Source organism: Poecilia reticulata, chromosome 1 (assembly GCF_904066995.2).
Source record: "Poecilia reticulata chromosome 1, P_reticulata-male-v2, whole genome shotgun sequence".
NCBI lineage: Eukaryota > Metazoa > Chordata > Actinopteri > Cyprinodontiformes > Poeciliidae > Poecilia > Poecilia reticulata.
In genome coordinates, this window is record NC_088830.1 from 32,273,351 (window position 1) to 32,294,402 (window position 21,052).

The 21,052-nt window shown below is 40.7% G+C and overlaps 3 protein-coding genes across 4 annotated transcripts; 1 reads left to right on the forward strand and 2 right to left on the reverse strand.

Annotated features, from left to right (window-relative positions):
- Positions 1 to 2,050: 2,050 nt before the first annotated feature.
- hadh (hydroxyacyl-CoA dehydrogenase) lies at positions 2,051 to 8,838 on the reverse strand. 2 transcript variants are annotated; one of them, XM_008422562.3, is made up of 9 exons: positions 6,554 to 6,620; positions 6,266 to 6,311; positions 5,134 to 5,262; positions 4,901 to 5,058; positions 4,068 to 4,194; positions 3,149 to 3,238; positions 3,006 to 3,078; positions 2,824 to 2,940; positions 2,051 to 2,289 (listed from the first exon to the last, which is right to left on the reverse strand). In XM_008422562.3, exons 3-9 carry the CDS (start codon positions 5,221 to 5,223, stop codon positions 2,168 to 2,170), a joined length of 777 nt encoding a protein of 258 aa, XP_008420784.1. In that variant the 5' UTR covers positions 5,224 to 5,262; positions 6,266 to 6,311; positions 6,554 to 6,620; the 3' UTR covers positions 2,051 to 2,167. The 2 variants fall into 2 exon arrangements, with proteins under 2 accessions (XP_008420784.1, XP_008420778.1); XM_008422556.1 differs by lacking the exons at positions 6,266 to 6,311; positions 6,554 to 6,620 and adding an exon at positions 8,615 to 8,838.
- A 609-nt stretch (positions 8,839 to 9,447) lies between these two features.
- On the reverse strand, positions 9,448 to 14,450 carry cyp2u1 (cytochrome P450, family 2, subfamily U, polypeptide 1). The gene is made up of 5 exons (XM_008422542.3): positions 13,964 to 14,450; positions 12,371 to 13,015; positions 11,532 to 11,693; positions 11,275 to 11,442; positions 9,448 to 10,400 (listed from the first exon to the last, which is right to left on the reverse strand). The coding sequence occupies exons 1-5, from the start codon at positions 14,388 to 14,390 to the stop codon at positions 10,189 to 10,191; spliced, it is 1,614 nt and encodes a 537-aa protein (XP_008420764.1). The 5' UTR covers positions 14,391 to 14,450; the 3' UTR covers positions 9,448 to 10,188.
- A 4,043-nt stretch (positions 14,451 to 18,493) lies between these two features.
- Positions 18,494 to 21,019, forward strand: LOC145549175 (uncharacterized). Its single transcript, XM_081601158.1, has 3 exons — positions 18,494 to 18,750; positions 18,943 to 19,115; positions 19,190 to 21,019. Exons 1-3 carry the CDS (start codon positions 18,580 to 18,582, stop codon positions 19,737 to 19,739), a joined length of 894 nt encoding a protein of 297 aa, XP_081457284.1. The 5' UTR covers positions 18,494 to 18,579; the 3' UTR covers positions 19,740 to 21,019.
- Positions 21,020 to 21,052: the final 33 nt, after the last annotated feature.

The following is a 21,052-nucleotide window of genomic DNA, read 5'->3' on the forward strand; positions in this document are numbered from 1 at the left end:
GCTCTGCAGGTCATAGAAGGCCGACTTTGTAACTGTCTTTATGTGACTGAAGGTTCAAACCCAGATCTTGGTTTCCAGCTGTAGTGACTGAAGCCGTGTGCTGAATATAGATCTATAACTCTAGATCTTTCACTTTGGGTCCAAAGATAATCACTTCATTTTGTTTCTGTTCAGCTGCAGAAAGTTTTGGCACAAAGTTCCAGTCCGGTTTCGCCGGATCATAAAACATTCCACACCTGGATCTGGTTTTGGAGGAAAAGTTTTCTGTCTTCCAGCTTCAGTCTTTGGTCCAAACCAGTGGAAAATCATCGTCACATGTAGAACCAACCAGAACCTTTAGTCTCACTAGTTTCCTTCTTTTACTCAGTTTTGGTGAAATATGCAGTTTTTTGGTTTTTTCCACATTTATCAGCTGATAGCTGCTGGTTTGCATCCAAGGGTCAAAGGTTAAAAATTCTGATAGTTTCTGCATGTTTTTTATATGGTTGCAACTAACAATTATTGTATTAATTATTCCAACGACTAATCTGATTAAAAAATGGTCACATTCTGCAGATATTTCATTTGACCACTATAAGCCTTTTTTGATTACAATATTAAAAATACACAAAAAAAATGCAAATAAGCAAATAATTCAAGTCTTTTTTAAATAGAAAAGGACTACAGGAGGAAGCGAGTGTGTCCTTTCAGAATAAAAGCATGAGGTTTATGTTTTGCACCTGTGATCATTTTGATCCTTTGCAGCTTTTCTGCAAACTAGAAGTTCAACATAAACAAGCAGATACGAGGAAAAACGTCTCAGTGGTTCAAATTCATTTCATTTTTGCCAGATTTCCTGTAACTGATAAGATCACTGCGCGCTCATATTTTTACATCCTGGCATTTGGTCTCTACTTTGACCTTTGCTGTTTGACATTTGAAGCCGTTCGGTTCGGGTTTTCTTCAGGTTCTGTTTGTAGACATCAACATGTTTTCAGTTTTCTCACCGAGGATGAAGCTGAAATTTAAGATTTTGTACTTCCAAAACTCAGTTGAAACAAATCTGTGTGTGAAAAAACTCCAGAGCATCAGGATTCCTGAAGATCCACGTCAAAATTCTCGACCAAAATCCCTAAACTAGCTTTCTGCCGACTGTTTGCGTAGCTGTGGAGATTCCCAGCAGATGTTTCAGTGGTCGGGTTCTGTTGGTTGCTGCGACCACTTCAGAGGAGCCGCAGCGAACACAGAACCGGGACGGCAGGCAGAACTACTGGGAAAACCTTCTAATGACTCCGTAGACGTAATCTCAGCCTGATGCTGGTTTTGTTGTTTGTTTTTGTTAACAGACAGACAGAAAACTCTGGACTTTGTTTAAAAACAAACTCTGCATCTGGAAAAAGTCTGCAGTCTTTACTGTGAAAACAAAAACTTACCAAAGAGTTTTGGTCAAATTTCTAATGCAAATATCTTAAAACACTTGAAATATGACTAAATAAGCAACTCTTCAGCAAACATATAGGCTCTTGTTTTAAATCAATAACTCCTTAATATTTTGCTTTCACTGGCAGATTATTTCACTTAAAACAGGAAAAATGTTTTGTTAAAGTGAAATAATAGGTAGAATTTTGAAAGGTAAAATTTGTGAACCTACAGGTAGAGCTATAAAGTATGTACAGAAGCATCAATTTGATTATTAATTGTTGCATTTGTGTGGCATGATTACTGCCTCATTCCTTTTGATTAACTTAAAACAGGTCCATGAATTTAACTGGCAGCCAATCAAAAAGAGGAGCACAATAAAAAATATTACAATAAATTATTTTATCCAATATTTTAATAATAATGACTGAAAACTGGTTAGATTTTGTGATCATTTTTATTCTTTTGCATTTTTCCCTAATTTCCCCTCCAGTTCTCTGAGGCTCCTCTAGCGCCCCCTGGCGGCCCCACTTTGAGAAACACTGTGTTGAAATATTTCAGCTCAGAATAGTTTTCTGGATAATAAATTAGCTCTGCTTCGGTAATCAATCACCTTACTGGTTTATGTTTCTTTAAATAAATCACATTCAGCTGTTTTTAAAGCGTGTGTTTAATCAGGTCTGATGATCTGGATGCTAACGACCCGAGAGGCACTTTTCTGTTCCGATCCGTTCTGCCTGGAGGCTCCGCTGCTCCAGTTCTGATCCGATCACTTGCTGTACTTGTAGAATCCCTGTAGCGACTTCTTGCCCAGTTTCCCCTCAGAGACCAGCTTGTTGAGGAGATCACTGGGAGCGAAGAGCGGGTTGTCGGGTTCCTTCTCGCGCCAGCCTAAAGATTCAGGAGGAAGAGGATTATTTAGATCCAAATTATCGATTAACCAGTTTATCTAACATCGACTAACGATTCACTGATAAGCGGCCATTTTCTTAAAAGCCTGAGTTTTCTCATGTATGAAGAAGGTCCACCGTCTTCCATAACGGCCTAAATTCTCATATCCTGAATTAAAATAAATATCTACTGAATTTTAGCATTATTTTGTGCCAGCGGTACTAAATATTGACCAGATAAACAGAAAACTGTGGTTTTCTCATTTCATTAAACAGACATATTTATAAAATATAACAAAACAGGAAACTCTTTTATTGTCGGATAGAAGAATAAAAGATGAAAATAATTAAATATGTGAAACTTAGTATCCATGACCAGAGATGTTCATACCTACTTGTCTACAGTGGCTTTTAAAGCAGTCGCCATCTTTAATTCTATCAACTGGCTCAGTAAAGGATGACCAGCAGCGCCCTCTGCTGGGTGGTGGCCAAACTACAACAGTAAAATTTAAAGGCCGTATTGGTAAATACCCACCGTCTGTGATGAACTTTATTGTGTCCAGTCCCACGTAGTCGCTGAGCTCAAACGGTCCCATCGGATAACCGGCGCCCAGCTTCATGCCGATATCGATGTCTTCTTTGGACCCGTGGCCTGCAGAAAGAAACTGATGTGAAACCATGGCAACCATTTTACCGGCGAAGCAGACGGAGACGCACCTCTCTCGTGCAGCCGCAGGGCCTCCATCATGTAGGGAACCAGCAGCCGGTTCACGATGAACCCAGGTGTGTCCTGGACAAACAAGGCAGGGATTCAGAGACCGGAACCGTCCTCCTCAGACGGTCCAACTGTTCCACCTCACCTTGCAGCACACCGGCGTTTTTCCGAGCGCTTTAGTGAAGTTCAGGAGGGACTCGGACGTCTCTGGGCTGGTCGATGACGTCGCGACGACCTGCAGGAGATCGAGACTTTACCGACTTTCAAGCCTGGCGGGACGCAAGAGTCCAAAACGTCATCCAGGAAACAAGAAGCAGGAAAAGATCCGAGGCAACAGGCTGGGAAACTGGTCCAACGTTCCGGTAGGATGCAGAGCCAGGATGCAGGATTTGTTGGCATCAACATCGGTATCGGCCAACGCTGTTCACCTTTCAAAGGGGCTGTACCTCATCAAAAACAAACCTGCAGTGTGGCTTTGATTCTTTCATGAATGTTTGAGAAATCCATAACAACCATCCAGCTGTGCAAAACGCCAGGGTGAACCTAGCCCCGCCTTCAAGCCGCAGCTCCTCCCCCATTCAGCTCCTCCCCATTCAGCTCCTCCCCATTCAGCTCCTCCAGACTAGCCAGCAGCAATTAGCAAACACCTGGTGGAACTGCTGAGCTCGCTATAGGAGCCACTTCTCTGAGCAATGCTGGTAAAAACGTCGTTAAAGGGTTAATAGAGGAGCCATGTTGAAGGCAGAGCTGGAGTTTTTAAAGAGACAGAGGCCCAATTTCAAGATCTTAATTAAAAAAAGTCACATTTCTTTTAAAGTCATATTGATACATACAGATTTTGTAAAACAACTGAAGGTAACAATTTGATTATGCTATAAAATGGCACCACGTGCCTGTAAATCACATAATGCTTTGTGTTTTTTAACAACTCTTCTTGTTCCTAGACGTAAACTGATCCGGTTACGTTGCGTTTACAGGAAAAAGCAGCTCCAGTTCCAGCCTGCTCCTCGGTTCGGTTCTGATCCAAAACCAGTCTGGACGGCTCGTCTCTGCGTGTGACCCACCTCTACCAGTTTCATCATGGGAACGGGGTTGAAGAAGTGGAGGCCTCCGCACCGGTCCGGCCTGCTGGTGGCGCTGGCCATGTCACTGATGGGCAGCGAGGACGTGTTGCTGGCGAAGATGGTGTGTCTGCAACAGAAAATACCGGAAAATTATTTCCACAACAACCAAAAACTCATCGGGTCACAATTTTACATTTAGATGGAACTCAGTTTGAAGGCCTTCCATTAACGTGCTAATCCTTAAGCACTAATCCCAAATACTAGTTCTGCCAACAATAAAGCATTTAGTGGAAGCTAATGCTAATGTGCCGATACTCCAAAAGCAATGCAAACCCACCATGGGTGAAGAACATATGAGCACTTTGACATAACATCAACAGAGCTGATCTAGTGATTATTTCTTGGATTAACTGACAAAGAGCAAAATGTGCTTAAAAGTTTTACACAACTTGAACCAGGTGAAGCTAAAACTGCCACTCGAGGAATTCTGGGTAGAACAGACAATTTTTTTTAATACAAAATGCATATATTTTTGTAGTTTTTGGCTTAATGACTGTTGTGTTCTTTCAGCAAACGGCCATTTTCTGGGTCTGTGTTCTCCACTTAACGATTAATCAATTACTGAATTAGTGACAATTAATCGTATTAATCGTTGGAGCCCTATTTTAGCCTCGTTGTGAGCAGGAAGGTTTCTGTGAAAAATATTTTTGTTTCCATGGAGATACTTTGAAAAAGTCTGACTCTATAATCTAACACACATCGAGAGCAAACAAAGCCCAGACCTGAAAGCCAGAGAAACATTTCCAACATGCTAACCGGGCGGTGACTCTTACTCGGGCGCCATCTTGTCCAGGAAACCAAACAGATCCTGTTTGATCTTCATATTCTCCACGATGGCTTCCACCACCAGGTCTGAGGAGGTGACGGCAGCTGCAGGGTTTGTGTTGGTCGACACGTTCTGCATCACCTTCTGGATGAAGTCGTCGCCAGACTGAGGAGAAACCAGGATGTTCTCTGTGAAACGCTCATCGCCTGTTTGTTCCTCCGAGGATCTGCAGTGCCTCACCTCCGGGTCGTCAGAAAACTTCTTCTTCACCACTCTCCTCAGGCTGCTCTGGATTCCCTTCATCGCTTTCTTCAGGATGTCGTCCGTCATGTCCACCAGTGTCACCGAGTGGCCGGTGGATGCAGCGACCTCCAGGGAGAAAGCAGAAAGCACACCAGCTTCATCAGGCTGTGAAGGGATTTGTTTTGCTCCGGTTGGGTTTTCATGTGAGCAGGTTTTAAAATCCTGGTCTGGAGCGTAGCAATCTGGTCAAAACACCAGATTCGCTTTCAGACTCTCGTCCTCCTTGGTCTGTTTGTTAAAGTACAAACTGAACTGTTCACCACAGGTTTAGAGCCGAAGGAGGTCAGAGTTCAAATATGGAACCTGGAAGAAACGCAGCATTGAAGCGTTGATGGAGAGACAAACCGATGGAAAGGTCTGTCTCGATATCAAAATGTGTTGGACGATACAATGTCCCAGGAATTATCGCGATAAATAATAATATTGTTGTTTTGAGACCATTATCAAGTAACATAACGAACTAGAACATATCCTCAAAGATCTACTTAACATTTAACACTCAAACCGGTTAGACATTTTAAATATTAAGCAAATTTATTTTTGGAATGTCAAATTGCTCAAATATATGGTTAATGGAAACAAAGCTACTGTCTTTTAACATAAGAACATCAACTTTAAAATCAATAAACTTTAATTTCTAATGAACATTTTAGACTGGAACTGGAAGACATTTTAAATATCTGAAACAAACAAAACAATAAAATTAATTATGAAGTCTCTGTAAACAAAACTGCCTTCACAAAAAGGGCTAGCTGAGACTTTAATCATCCAGTTTTTGGCAGAAAGAGAGAAAAACAATAAATAATGCAAATGGAAATGATTGAGCTTCCTCAGGTTCACTGCATTTATTTTAACAAGAGAGAAAATCAAGTTGGTGGTAAACATCAGTTAGAAAAAGGCGGCGAGCTGACTGCGATTATATAGTGATGTAAATCCAAGTCATTCATCAACATAGCTAATTTAATCTTTAACTTAACAAATATATAGTTTTACTGCAGGAAACAAAATCACACATGGATCATACAACTGGTCACTGAAACATTATTTTGAATTAAAACTTAAAACATACCGAACCGGAGAAAAGTCAAGTTGGTGGCTAAAGTCGGTCCAGCAGCCTGTTACGTTAGATAAATACAATAAATAACCCAAAAACTACACAGCAGTGGCTCCCAATGAGCAGTTGACAGCAGTTAGCAGTTGTAAAATTAAACAACATTAAACTAAAATTCACAACATTAATAATAATGATAATACTTTCAAAACATGGCGAAATTTACACATGAAACGCTGCATATGATTAAATTTGTCTAAAATCGAATAATAGAGCAGAAAACACAGAGCCGATCCCGATACATACCGCAAGTGACAGATGACAATAGAAAAAGGGGACGAGCTCTCGGTTACCGGTTGCTATGGTAACAACCCTCAGTCAAAAGCAGCGATGGGTTATTTGTCAGTAAACACAGTGGATGCGCGCGCAACTCAACTGCAGCAAGCATCGGGGCAGGCTTTGAACGCTCACTGGTTACCATGGTTACCGCGCTTCTCTTATTGTTTTAACATTAGCTAGCATGTCGTCGGCGCACTACCACCGTCTACCGCAGCGTCATGAAATAAGTTATTTTCTATCAAATTGACATCAGTGAATAAGTTGCGTCTTAACGATCCACTGGATTAAATGCAGTCGATTCCCTGCATTTAATCAGGTCATCTGAATAAATCAGGATTAAAAGCAGGTGAGTCGATAAATGACAAGAGAAAATGGCTCGAACGTCAGTGGCGTCATCACTACCAATACATTTTTAAGCGTAATTTATGTTTTTCTCGCAAATGACAAATACAATACAGTAATTTCTTCCTATTTTGATCACTATTAAGTAGCTGCATCTATCAAGGCAGGTGATAAACGAAGCCTTCAGAAATGAAAGATGCAGCGGGTTGGACCGGAAGCAGAGCTGTGCTAACAATAAAACCTCTGACGCGCCGTTGGGGTTTGCGCCGGTGTTCAGTTTATCTGCGCTACCCGTAAATCCGTCCTACCTTGTGGTAATGCGCATGCGCACATCGATGTAGTCAGAACAGAAGAGATGTGATCTGGTAACGCAGATCACCTCCAATTGTAAACCCGATTTACAATTAGGTTTTATTAGCCTAACTGTGAATAGTTTAAATAGTTATTGTATTTTTGCCTGCTTTCTGAAGGCGACATGCGATAATCCCTCATCGAAATTTAAAAAATAGCAACTCTGGAAGGCAGTGCAAATAAATAAACACGTATATTTCAATAAATATAAAAAGTATAAACACAGAGAAGCAACTGTGTGTTGCTTCTAATGATGTTTGTTAACAAACAAACATTAGGCAAATAAGTAAATAGTAAATAGATTTTGATCAACTTCACATCTATTAACACAAAATACTAAACAGGTGCTTGACAAACGGATGGACAGACACACGGATGGATGTATGGACAACCGGATGGACGGGTGAATGGACAGATGGATGGACCGACAAGTGAATGGATGGATGGATGGATGGATGGATGGATGGACAAGTTGACGAATGAATGAACAAACGGATGTTGTTCTCTGGTGTTGTATCAACCCGTCACCACTAGAGGGAGCAGCTACATTTCACTGTCTCCATTTATATCTGCTTCCGTTGAGATCAGGTGAGAAGGAGCCGAACAGTTTTCTGAACGCGTTTTAAGGTGAATGGACGAATATTGTCGTCATATAAAAGTTCTGTTAACTCATTTGGGCTCCATCTAAATTAAATTGATTATAAACAGGTAGGTTCTGTAGGGAGCTCGCTCAAGTTATAAGAATGCATCGTTTTATTTGAAGGAAATGGATTCTGGACACTGACCAACTCATCTTCTGTTGTGGTTGAGCATCAATTGGTGGAACAAACAGAAGGATAGATAAAAAAAACAAAACATCTCCTGTAGAATCATCTAGCAGTGTTTCTAAACCCTGATCCTCAAGACAAACTGCCCTGCATGTTTCAGGTGTTTCCTTGCTTCAGCCCAGGTGATTTCAATTGACAAGTGTTTGCAAAACTGCAATCAGCTGAATCAGACATATTTAAACGGGGAAACATTTAAAACATGCGGGGCAGTGTGCCTTGAGGACCAGGGTTGGGAAACACTGATCTACAGACTTCATGATGAAAAAAAAACAAAGTTAACATTTAGGCCAGTTTGGTTGTTGATTGCTACATCCAAGTTTAACAGCGACCACAGGAAGATCCCAAGATTCAGTGCATTGGGCTGTAAAATGTTTATAATATTAAAGTTTTGAACAGGCAAATGCCAGGACGACCTAAAACCACAAGATCAGAAACTCAGATTCCCAGCAGGTTGAAAAAAAATAGAAACAAGGAATTTCCCTGAAAAGCTTCCATGCATGCGTCTCACTTGTGCGATTCCTGCTCCCATCTGACCTCCTCCGATGATCGTCACGTTTTTGATCACAACATTCCTCACAACCGAAGAAGAGAAGCTCCTCTGGATCTGGTGCGCGAAAAAGGCCATGTTGGAGGAAAATAACCTAAACATACAGGCTCTAAAATCTGCAGAACCGGGGACAGAATCCAAACTGGGTGAAGGGTCGACTGCAGGCTACTTCTTCATCTTAAAAGCTTTCAGATTCAGCGGACAAACCGACTGGAAAAAGAACTACCGCCATCTAGTGGACAGTTTCTGCAACACTATCAAAACAGGATTTTTTTCTGTCCGATGTCAGTTTGTTTCACTCTTAATCCAATGGAGAAACTATAGATTACACCTTTAATCCATAGAAAAGAGATTATTACAAACATCATATTTGATATTTTTATGAATAGCTTAGCTTAGCTTAGCTGCATGACAGGAACCAGAGAGAGAGATCAATGTTTAAGCATCAGCTGTTTACCTGCTTCTTCTTCCAGGATAGTGGGGTTTTTTAAATTACTTTTTAACTATTAATATTCTTACTCCATAATATTTAGGATAATTTCAGACCCTGATCTGATCTGAGAGGCTGCAGGTCCAAAAAGCAGTAAAAATTATTTGGCTTTTCTGCCAAAATCCAAAGAATTAACAAGTTAATACGGTTAATGCTGCGTTCTAGTTGCAATGTGACAAATTAGAGACCTAATATATCAGCAAAAATTGATGTAAAAATATCCCAAATTTTTCTGCATAATTGATTGAATTATAAAACCACGGAAACAGAAACATTATAACATCATCAGTTTTCTTTTCCCTCCCCTCATCTTTACTAAAACAGAATAGGAAAAAAGTTCAGAAATGTAACAAGCCTAACAGTGACATCTGCAGGTCAAATCAAAAACTGCACTCTGGAACTTTTCCCAAGATTCGCATTTTGATTCCTGTTATATCAGACATGTCATTTCACATCAAAAAATAACTAATAAATGTTCACATACGTTTCATCAGCAGATACAAATTGCACTTGTGCCAATAAAGCTTCTTTGATTAAAATATTAATATTCTGTTTTTCTACAATTCCTGTCAAAGGAAGTCTGCATCCAAAAGTTTCTTAAAAAATTACCAAGAAAACATCATTTCTCCTCAAATGAATAGGACAATAATCTATTATTATGATTAAATAAGTCAGGTATTCAAGTTGCTTTCATTTTATGGGGCAGAAAATAAACATTTTTCTCCATATTAAAATAATAACTGACCATAAAACAATAACATTTTCATCTGGTATCTTATAGAATCAGCCGAAAATAAAAATTGACCTTTTAAAGGGAAATAAATGTAAGTGCTAAACAAATTAATACTGTTCTTATAAATTAACACATGAAATTACCTAAAAATGAAATCCAAGTTTTTTAGAGTCAAATACATTTTGACTAATCAGAGAAATATTCTTAAAAATAAAAGATAAGATGTTGCGAAAGAGACACTCTTTGGTTTAAATTCTCTCCCAGAGTCTCTCCAGGAGACCTGAGAAGCATCTTCAGGTCGCAGCAGCCGCTCTAGCCGAGTGCGTCGCGGCTGAATGAGTCCTCACTGCGGGCGCTCACGCACAAGGCGAAGGGGCAGGGAGCCAGAGTCAGGCCGAAGCGACCGTGCAGGGACGGAGCGGACGCCCCGTCTGGGAGCCGGAAGGTGCATCCCTGCAGCAGACCGCTGACGGTCAGGAACAGCTCCATCTTGGCCAGCTGTTCGCCCATGCACACCCGGCGACCTGACGGCCACATGCAAAAGGGATTTACTTGTGTTTATTTCTGTTAATTTGGTGATTATGGCTTATAAAAAAAAATTAAGATTCAAACCAGAATATTACAAAAGACAAAGAATGAAAGGTGATTCCATATTTGCTTGGTTCTAGAACTGTGGCGCTCATGGCAGCAGCACGTTGGAGCAGTTCTGTCAGCTATTATGTTCTTTTACTAGATTTTTGTTCATATTCTTTTGGTTGAATTGTTGCATGTTTGGACAATCATTCCCTCTGGTCATTATGACGTGTAACCATGGCAACGGAGTATTGTTTTTACAACTGGTAGAAGCTGATTAGCATTTCAAAAGGTCAAATTATTCCTGAACTTTGACCCCAAATCCCAGAGAAGTTTAAAGAAGGCTTTGTGGAACCAGAGACAGTAGGAAGAAGTTGAAACCGTCTCTGGATCCTCGACTCCAACGTCTCTCGATAGAGATGTAAAGAGGAGTGGCCAAAGCAAAGGAGGCGGATTAGCAGAGCTAGCAAACAACTGATGGTGTCATTTAGGACGTGTTACTATCATCTCTGCTGACCGGAAATTTAGCTGTTAGCTTGTTATAACACTCTTCGGTCAGAGGCCTTTAACATTTGTTGCAACACTGACAGCTACTGGAGATCCTTCCTGCTCACAGCATCACCATCTACAACTCTTTGAAGATTCTTGGATAAAACGTTTGGATAATAGACTCTGAACAGCCAGCTTCTTAAGCAACAACCTTTCTAACATACTAAGATTTTCAGAGGTTCATTATTGTTAAGCCATAATCATCAATAATAAGAGGAATAAATAAACTTTCTGGAGCTAAACGGGTTTATTCTCCTGGGTGACAGAGCATCGTACCGATTCCAAACGGTATGAAGGACTCTTTCCTCAGCAGTTTCCCCTCTCCGTCCAGGAAGCGGGCCGGGTTGAAGGCGTCCGGATCGTCCCACATACTGGGGTCTCTGTGGACCGCGTACAGGTTGGGCATAATGACCGTTCCTTTGGGAATGGTGAAGCCCCGGAATGCTGGGAAACGGATAAAACCCATCAGAAAACACGCTCCATCGCAGACTATCCTCTGGTTGCCCCCGGTACCCATGGTTGCCCCCGGTTACCTGTGGTCTCTGACGCCATGTGAGGAATGCTGAGAGGAACCACCGCCGTCAGTCTCTGCACCTCCATGATGGCGGCTTCAGTAAAAGGCAAACTTCCTCTGTCAGTCAAAGATGGAGGGCGGCGTCGGCCCACCACTCTGTCGATCTCTGCTTGGACCTGGTCTGGGATCCACACAGAGGGATGCAAGCGTCAGTCGTCATGGAAACCGGCTAAGGCTCAACGCACAAGCGTGCCTGGTTAAAGTGACACCAATGAAAAGGCTGACGTGTCAGTCTGCATCAGTGAGAAGTGGTTAAATATTTACTGAGCCAGTTCTGACCAAAATCAGGAAGTAGAGGAGACATGGCAACCTGCCGCCGGTTCTTAATTTCTTCTTTCACTATTAATAAGTAGAGATTTTACATCTAGAAACCTGAAATATGTGATAAATTCACAAACTTAATCACCACAAACTTAAATGTTTTCTGGTGAGGCTTAAAAGGAAAACGACACATGGTGTTCAGATTGTTTAGTAAATAAAAATCTGAAATGTGCGGCATGTATTTCTGTTAGACTCCCTTTACTCTGACACCCTTAAATGAAATCCAGTCATACCAACCTAAATAGTTTACTGGTTTGTGATGTAATGCGTCTTTCCTCTGAAGCCTCAGAGGTTTGCTAATAAACTCAAAATTATTAGCAGAAAATTCACTTATGCACGACTTTTTATCAGAAATATTTATAAGAAAATGCAGCTTGGGAAGCAGGAATACTAAAGAACAATGCTACTTGACATGCAACCTTGGTCCCCATTCGAACCGAACCTACTGCACCATCGGGTCTCAGGCGGCGCAGTTACCTTGGATATCAGGGTACAGGGCCAGGTAGAGCAGAACCCACAGAACTGAATTGGTGGTGGTGTCGGTTCCGGCGATGAAGAGGTCTCCGATGATGTAGAAGAGGTAGTCCTCTGTGAAGCTGCTGTCCTGCTCTCCTGCGGCTTGCTGAGCCAGCATCTCCATCAGGTACATGTCAGTCAGGTCTCTGGGGTTGTCAGGATCCAAAGTGTTGCTGTGGCTCTGGATGATCTTCTTCAGGAACACCGTGATGTCTCTCTCCACCCGCCGCAGCTCCCTGAACGCCCCGAAGGGCAGGTAGTAGAGCAGCGGGAAGATGTTGATGAGCACTGCGGGGCTGTTTATGCAGATCTCCAACCCGCGCGACATCAGGTCCAGGATGCCGCGGAACTCAGGGTCGTCGTGATGGAAGCGCTGACCCAGGATCAGGGAGCAGATGACGTTTGACACGGCGTTGCTGATCAGCCTGGAGGGGTCGACGCCGCCGCGCTCTCCGTTCAGCCTCAGCAGCTCCATTTTGACGGCGGCCACGCCCTGCTGAATGCACGGCTCCAAACTCAGCCGACCCAGGCCGAAGTTCCTCAGGGTGGCGTGGCAGAACTTACGCTGCTTTCTCCACACCAGCCCGTAGGGGGCGAACACGATTCCTGAAACACAAACAGGAGACGGCTCTAGTCATTTACAGACTGACCTGTCACAAAGACAAATTTGCTGGAGAGTAAATTGTCCCCAAGTTATTACAATAAACCTCTCTAGCTCTCAGTGACGGCAGAAGCTTTGTCCTCTGCTCCCTCCTTACCCACTTCTGCCCTGCTTTCCTCTGTCTTGGTGCTGCTTTTGGAGCATCTGTTTCTGAATCTGTAAATTATGGATCAGGTCAACTTGTCTCTCATTGTAATTGATCAAATTTTCTCAATAAGAATACTGGGAAAAGAAGAGCCCACTTATCCTGTGCAGACATACCCAGAGGGAAACATTTTGGACTCTTAAGATGTTTATGAAAAATTATGTCAGTGAGTGAGAAACAGAACCACAGCAGCTGAAAATGAAACACGTCTTCCTTTGTCCCTGGAAGATGTGGAGGATCTGTATTTATTTGGACTCATGATAACGGGATTTATGAGGTTTGGAGTTAGCAGATACCAGGCATATCGATACATTTGGAAGACGTCACCAGCAGGATGGAATCTATCTTGGAAAAGTTGCTAGCTACGTGACTTTTGATCTTTTTCTATTGTAATTCCTAAATATATGATTTTGGATTTTACAGATATGCGGTATATTTCTGGGAGATTACAGTTTTTGAGGAAATTGGACAGACTTGTTAAGATTTTTTTTCTATGGCTGCTTTTTACTTTTACTTCAGTAAAACTTTTGGATACTCTTCCACACCTGGTAATGGTAATGAGATCAAGAGGCAAGAGTTTTCATTTATACCGCCTCATCAAGTCTGACCAATCAAATAAAAGAAACACACCCCACAGCATGATGCTGCCACCACCAGGTTTCACCGTATGGAAAAGGGAGAAGAAGGTCTCGGTGACAGGAAGTTGGATATAATCTTTTGCACCGCAGCGTGTTTATCATTTCCTCACCTTTCCGTTTGGTGAGTATGGAGATAGTGGGAACATCTGGCCGGTCTGAGAACACATCTGGATGGTTTGACAGCGCGTCCTTCACCACCTCATAGCCGTTGAGAACAACGATCAGCTGACTGCCCACAAACAGGCTGTAGATGTTCCCGTAAACGCTGGCTTGGGACGTTAAAGCCTCCATGACGCCGATGTTCCGCTTGGAGGTCTGTCCGAACCTCCGCCGGATGAAGGGAGGCAGGAGAAGGCCGCCGAAGTTACCGACCACCGGCCACGGCCGCGGACCTGGCGGGATGTTCCTGTAGATGCCGCGCTGCTTCTGATAAAAACGAACCAGATAAAAAACCACGAAGAAGAGCAGCAAAGGCAGCATGTTCGGAGGAGACGGAGCGGAGCTGCTGAGGTCTGCCAGCCATGACAGTGAGCCCATGCTGTCAGAGAGCCGACATCTCCGGGATTATCCGTAACAACAACAGCGGGCTAGAACGTGATTTCCTGTCTATGCGGGGGATGGAACTGTTGCTGCGTTCCTATTGGCTGGCTACGCTGTAAGCGAGCTCTGATTGGTGGGATTCTGAAATGCGGTCGATGTTGTGTTTTTTATTGCTGTCTTAAATCACTTGTTGTTGCTCATACACACCTCGTTTTTAACCAATGGCTGATTATCTGGTTAATTATCAGCCTTGCTGTTGTAGGTTTAGATGAATAAACATGCTTTCGATAAGCTCTTTTCATTCTAACCGTCTTTATTATGTAATTTCAGTTTCTGAATTTCTATTTACTCCTGGAGCTGTTTGCTGCTTTGTTTTACCTGAGGTTGATCAGTTCATATCTCCAACATGAAGGACCGGTGGGCACTGACTCACCACCAACCGACAGTAACTGGGCCAAAATGTTTTCTAGTTCATGGTGTCTTATAGATATCTTAAAAGCAAATAATGACTAGACAAAACTAAATTAAGATATCTTGAATTGTAATTTTGACTAGTCAAAATTCCTTTTAAGATATCTCTAAATGAGTTAGAGATATGTTGAATTACACAGCTTTTCTATTTCTATTTAAGATATCTTAAATTGACATTGTGACTAGTCAGAATGACATTACTGATATCTTGAAATGAAGCTTTGGCGCAAATTCAATCTGGAAGACTCTTTAGCCTCACCTGCCTCATCAAATCAGCACCTCCCTCTCTTCATCCTGGACCTATCAGCGTTGGATCAACCCTCGCTTCGGCCAATCATCGTTAGAGCTCCAGTTGAAAAGGACCTCCCGGCCACGGCCTCCTCCGTACCAACCCACCTCTGCCCCATCTCCACCTTCAGCTCCCGGATCTTCAGGCCACATCCTTCTTCAACCACCGCCTCCAGTACAGGCCCCAGGAGGATTACATTCCTATGCAGCATCAGGAATGTTTATCAAGCTTATCGAAGTTCCAGCTCAACATTCCCGGCCAGGGCCTGAACGCCAAAGGACTTTAATGTTTATTTGTCATTAAACTTTCTTTAATCGCTTTCTTTCTCTGTCTGAGTCTCTCCAGATTGAATTGGTATTCTGTCTAGTAAAAACGTCCCTGACTTACATATCAATTTGAAAGTTTAATAAAACAATGAAATATAGAGAAAACGAAAAAAGATGTTTGAAAATGCATCACTTCCATGTTGAAAATAGCAAATTTAGCTTTTCAAAATTGCAAAGCTGTTCTTAAGTGCAGTCGGCTTGTCGGAAATGAATGAACAGGAAATTCTTTGCAGATATCAGAAGCGGTCTTATGGCATTTACTGACAATTTTGTGTAGGAAACATAAAATTCTGCAGGCAACTGTTTGGACACCACAAAGGGGCTTCCACGTCATTCTTAATTCAGATATCTGAAATTGTAATTTTGACTAGTCATAATTACGTTCATGATATCTTAAATCGTAATTACGGCTGTGTCCCGTCAAATGACAGATCCAGTGACGTCATTTGATATATCTTGAAAGGAATTTTGACTAGTCAAAATGTAAGTGAAGGTATCTTAAATTACCATTCCGGATAGTCAAAATGTTGTTTTGTCTGGTCAAAATGCATTTTTAGATATCTGGAATGTAATTACGGACAGTCGGACGAAATCGAATTTATGTTAAAACGGCTTGCCATACTGCGCCACTTCGCTGTTGAAGCTTCTGACCTGGCAGCTTTACGCTCTTATAAAAATACAATTTGACAACATCTGGAAACGAAGTTAAAGCTTCAGTCTGAGGATCTGAAAGAGGCGATCTCTGCCGCGGTCCGCATGTTAGTTCATCCCGCAAAAAGAGCCGCTGCTGAGTCAGCGGAGCGTCCTGCGCATCCGGGTGGAGGAGCAGCAGCTGGCAGCGCTGAATTCAGCAGTAACTAAACAGGATCCGTTCATAATAAGTTTTGTTTGTGATGCACAAACCAAAAGCACCGTTGTGTCTCTGGTCAGTGTGATAATTTGACTCCTACGTGTGCAGCTGTCCAGTCTTAGCCGGTTCAAGGGGAAAAACAGTCACACCTGACTTGGTGCAACTTTTCAGACTTTAATCCGCCGCTGGGATGATGTTCTGTTTCTTCTACGTTTATTCCTGCATAATAGACTCAAAGCTTCTAACCTGATTTGTAAATTTGTCAATATTATATAAAATTAAATTTAAATTTAATTTAAATTAAATATGTAATTTAAATTACATATTTAATTTAATTTAATTTAATTTAAAATTTAATTTAATTTAATTTAATTTAATTTAATTTAATTTAATTTAATTTAAATTTAAATTTAAATATAATTTAATTTAAATATGTTAAATTTACAAATATTGTAAATTTGTCAATATTTGCTGTGAATATAATTCAGCCTGTAAGTTGATGTGAAGTTCGCTTACGTTTCTATGACATCACTGCGAGGAGTCGACTTCTACTCGACTTTTATAATTTTATAGTCCACCTTAAAATGTATGAAGTCCATCAACCCCTAATACATAATGACGCCCCCTTAACATTTTCGCCTGTTAAGGGGTAATTGCAATTACCCCTTAACAGGCGGGGTAATTGCAATTACCCCGCCTGTTAAGGGGTAATCTTTCAAACCTTTAAAGGTTTGAAAGAACCTTTAAAGAATATTTATTGTTAATTGGCGCCTCATAACTGAAATGAATTGAGTTGGAAGAAGTTGTTTCATGAGAACTGAGTTTTAGAAAACTAAAATACTTTGATATGATCTTAAAAGACACTTTCTTCCTGCTCATAAAGGAAGTGAACTTACCACATCATCTCTGCTTCCGTTTCCTTTCGTGTCTGATTAGTCAGATGTGATTGGTCAGACATCATATATGCAGATATAGAGAATGCACAGGCTGCAGATCGTTAAGATGAGAAAGATAACTGGCTGAAACAGGAACCATCTCAGTGCCTTTAAACTTTCAAAGGTAAATATATTTTTTTTGTACAGAAATGAAAGATTACATCCAATATAATATGTTGTTAAAATATATACCATAATTAATATTACGGGTAGAACAAATTAGAAAAAACAATTATGCTACCTGCTAATAGTAGACATGGATGGTTTAAGTTATGCTGCTTCAGGCTCCTGGAGGACAAACTGACCACTTTATCTCACTCTCCTGCTTTCTTCTTCTGCTACTGTTCAGTTTGCATTATTTACTGTTCATTCATTCATTAACTTCATACTTTAATTTTTCCCCCTCAATCCACAGAAGCTCCATCTGGTCTGTTTGGCTGTGATGCCTTTCTAGAAGAGGGCATCATCTGAGATCATATAAACGGTAATTAATTGTTTTCTATCTTCTGCTGTTAACTTTTTACTTTTAGCATAAAAAGTACTCCTACGTCAGCGCTACAGTTTTTTTGTTTTTGCGTATCTGTTCTGTTTTCTCAAACCCCCGTCTGCTGCGGCAGATGACCACTTGAACTGAGCCTGGTTCTGGTTCTGCTGGAGGTTTCTTCCTGTTAAAGGGGAGTTTTTCCTCCCCACTGTTGTCACGTGCATGAAATTAATTTTGACAATAATAAATTAGAAATGAAAACATGAAAATTATTTTCATTTTTTGTGTCTGAGGAACCTTCCTGCAATGGATCCTGGGTGAAAAATAACTTTTACCCCCAAACCCTGATGCGTAAATGAACAAAATAACAAATCATTCAGATTATACACATATAAACTGCCATCTCACTCTAAAATGTAAATTGTTCCAGTTAAATGTTTGCTAATGCAGGGTTGTTCATAAGAACCTGAATTGAAACATGTCCATTAGTCAATACAGAGAAGTAAATCTTTAAAACACTGAATGTTTGACTTTTTCTGGTTGGAAAAGTGAATTATTTCCATGTTGGACCCATTTAAAAAAAAAAAAGAACAACATATAAACTTTGATAATTGAGAAATATGTCCACTTTTACCAATATAATTTGATATCATTTAGATTCTGATGGTAAAATGTCAGGAATTACATGTTATACTGAAACGTTTAAAATGTATTTACACCTTTGTCTCTTCGGTTTACAGTCACTCCTGTCATCAAATTCCTGGTTCAATACTGAAGGATGGAAGAGTTGAACTTTAATACATCTGGGGAAAAAGTTTCAATTACAGCAACATGAGCCTCAACAGCAGTGACACTCATGACGGCTACAACAATGACTTCGATTTTGACCATTATGACCATTACTACTATTTGCAAGGTCAAATCCAAAAATGGGTGAATTGGATCACCATTGGCATTGCACTTCTTCTAATTCTTATAGTGATGATTGCAGTTTTTTTCCAGGTGAGTTCAGTATAATTGTAACTTATTTATTCATAATGGATTTGATTCCCAGCCTGATATTTAAACTGTGGTTCTCTCTTGTCTCAGGTCTTGTCCTTAGAAATGACTAAAATAAGTGGAACAGGAAACATCCTAGATGTCTAGAATATGTTTATGTCATTAATATTTTTTCCTCTGTTGACTTTCTCACAGGTGAAAAAGGGCCAAGATGCTCCAGTCTATGTCATCAACCTCCTGGTGTCTGATCTCATTCAGCTCTGCTGCAGAATGTCACCAGACATATTTTTATACCACCACTCCTTTTTCATCACATTGTATGCTATAATGGTCAGTGTCGGATTCATGGTGTGCATCTCTTGTGAAAGGTGTGTTTCCATGTTTCCTCTTCTGTCTCTCACTTATTATTCTCCAGACTAAACATCTGTATCTGTTACTGCAGGTATCTGGTCGTTGCCAAGCCACTGTGGTACAGATTCAGGAGAAACATCAAGACATATGTGGTGGTCTGCAGTGTGGTCTGGATCCTTCCTGTTGTTTTTCTTCCACTGTATTATGTGACTACTGATCTGCCATCTGTCATCTTCTTTGTAGTTTTTCTCCTCCTGCCCTTTCCGTTGTTCATCTTCTTCTTGGTTGGGACGATCAAAGCTCTCTCTGGAGCGCTCCGTGTCCCAGCAGATAAAAAACGACGAATCATAGCCATTCAGGCTGTGGTGCTGCTTAATTACGCTCTGCTTTATCTGCCCATCGTCATTTGGCTTCTGATTATTCTTGAAGTAGTACAAATTAACACCTACATTAATGTTGAACTTGCGTTTCATGTTTGTATTTATCTTAGTCCCCTTGCAGACACAACTTTATATTTGTTAAGTCGGAAAAGCATCTTGGATAAGTTTCTGGCTTCACTGTGTTCTAAAATATGTAACAATCTGGAGTTGAGCAGCACAGATTGTGAAATGAGGTCGGCTACAAAAACTGAGACTGTGTAGGTTTTACTATTCAAGAGAGCCGCCACACACAGCTGGCAGTAGCAAAAGATACAGTTCATTTTTCTGAAATGTTTCATTAAATGTATTTTTATTGGCAAACTATCTACTAATGTAATGTAAACTACACTGTTTAGTTCAGTGAGCACTTTGTTTCACTTATATAAATATCTTTTCTTTCTCTTTAGTCATTATTTTTAATTTACTTTTACATCTTCAGAAAATCTTAACATGAACTGGTTCAACCGTCGACTCAATATTTTTTGCTGATCTTTGTACGAGTTATGTTCACTGTTACGTTTTTCCTGTAACTCTGCAGCAATTTCATGGTGGAGATGTTGATGATACGGTAACTTAAGAAGTACTGCTACATTATTATAATTAAGTGTAAAATTATAATTTCTGGTGTAATCACTTACATTTAATCATGGATGTATTTTTTTCACATGTCGCTTAAAGCAAACATACATAATTACTATATGTACTGTAATAGAAAATTTTGTTTTTAGCTTATTTCATTTTTGATGGAACTGATGAAACTTTTTACCATTTATTTACCGATTATATCTGCTGTGTTTTTGTGTTTCTGCAACCATTAAAGAAGTTTCCAGATAAAGTTTAGATGTTTCTGCAGAAGAGACCTGAAGACATCCTGGGTAAAATGCTTCATCTGGAACTGAATGTGGAATGTAGTTTGTTCCCTGGTTTGACCTGAACCCATGAGTGACTGACAAAGAAGAACTAGAAGTTTCTCCTGAAATCCTCATCGGTTCTCTTTCCTGCCATAAAATCGTCCCCTCCAAGAGGTGAGGGATGTTTCATGAGCTGGAGGTCAGGATTGTCTCTGTGGTTCATCTGGTAATAGAGATAAGATCAGACTTTGGGTGAGTCGTTTCCGTGCTGTGACTCTATAACCATGTGATGTGTGTCGTTCAAGGCTCTTCTCCTGACTGCGTTCAGTGAGTCGGGTCTTCGAACGCTTTTGCCTTCGAATAAAGAAACTTAAAGACAAAGATTAATTTGCTCCTATTATTGAAACAGATTCTAATTCTTGGATATAAAAAAATCTACATTGCTAGATTTAAAGCTGTAAAAATAATGGTTTTAACCCTCCTGTTGTCCTCATTTTGTGGCTGAGGTAATGTGGCTGTTGTCCTCGGGTCATTTTGACCAAGACTAGGTGGAATCGCCCAGTAGTCGTTTGCACATTTACTTTGTGCAAATGTTATTTATTTTACATCAGTTTGTTTTGTGTAGGAATGTCTGCTGTTCGGGGATCTGTTTGTGGCTTAACCCTCCTATTATGTTGCGGGTCA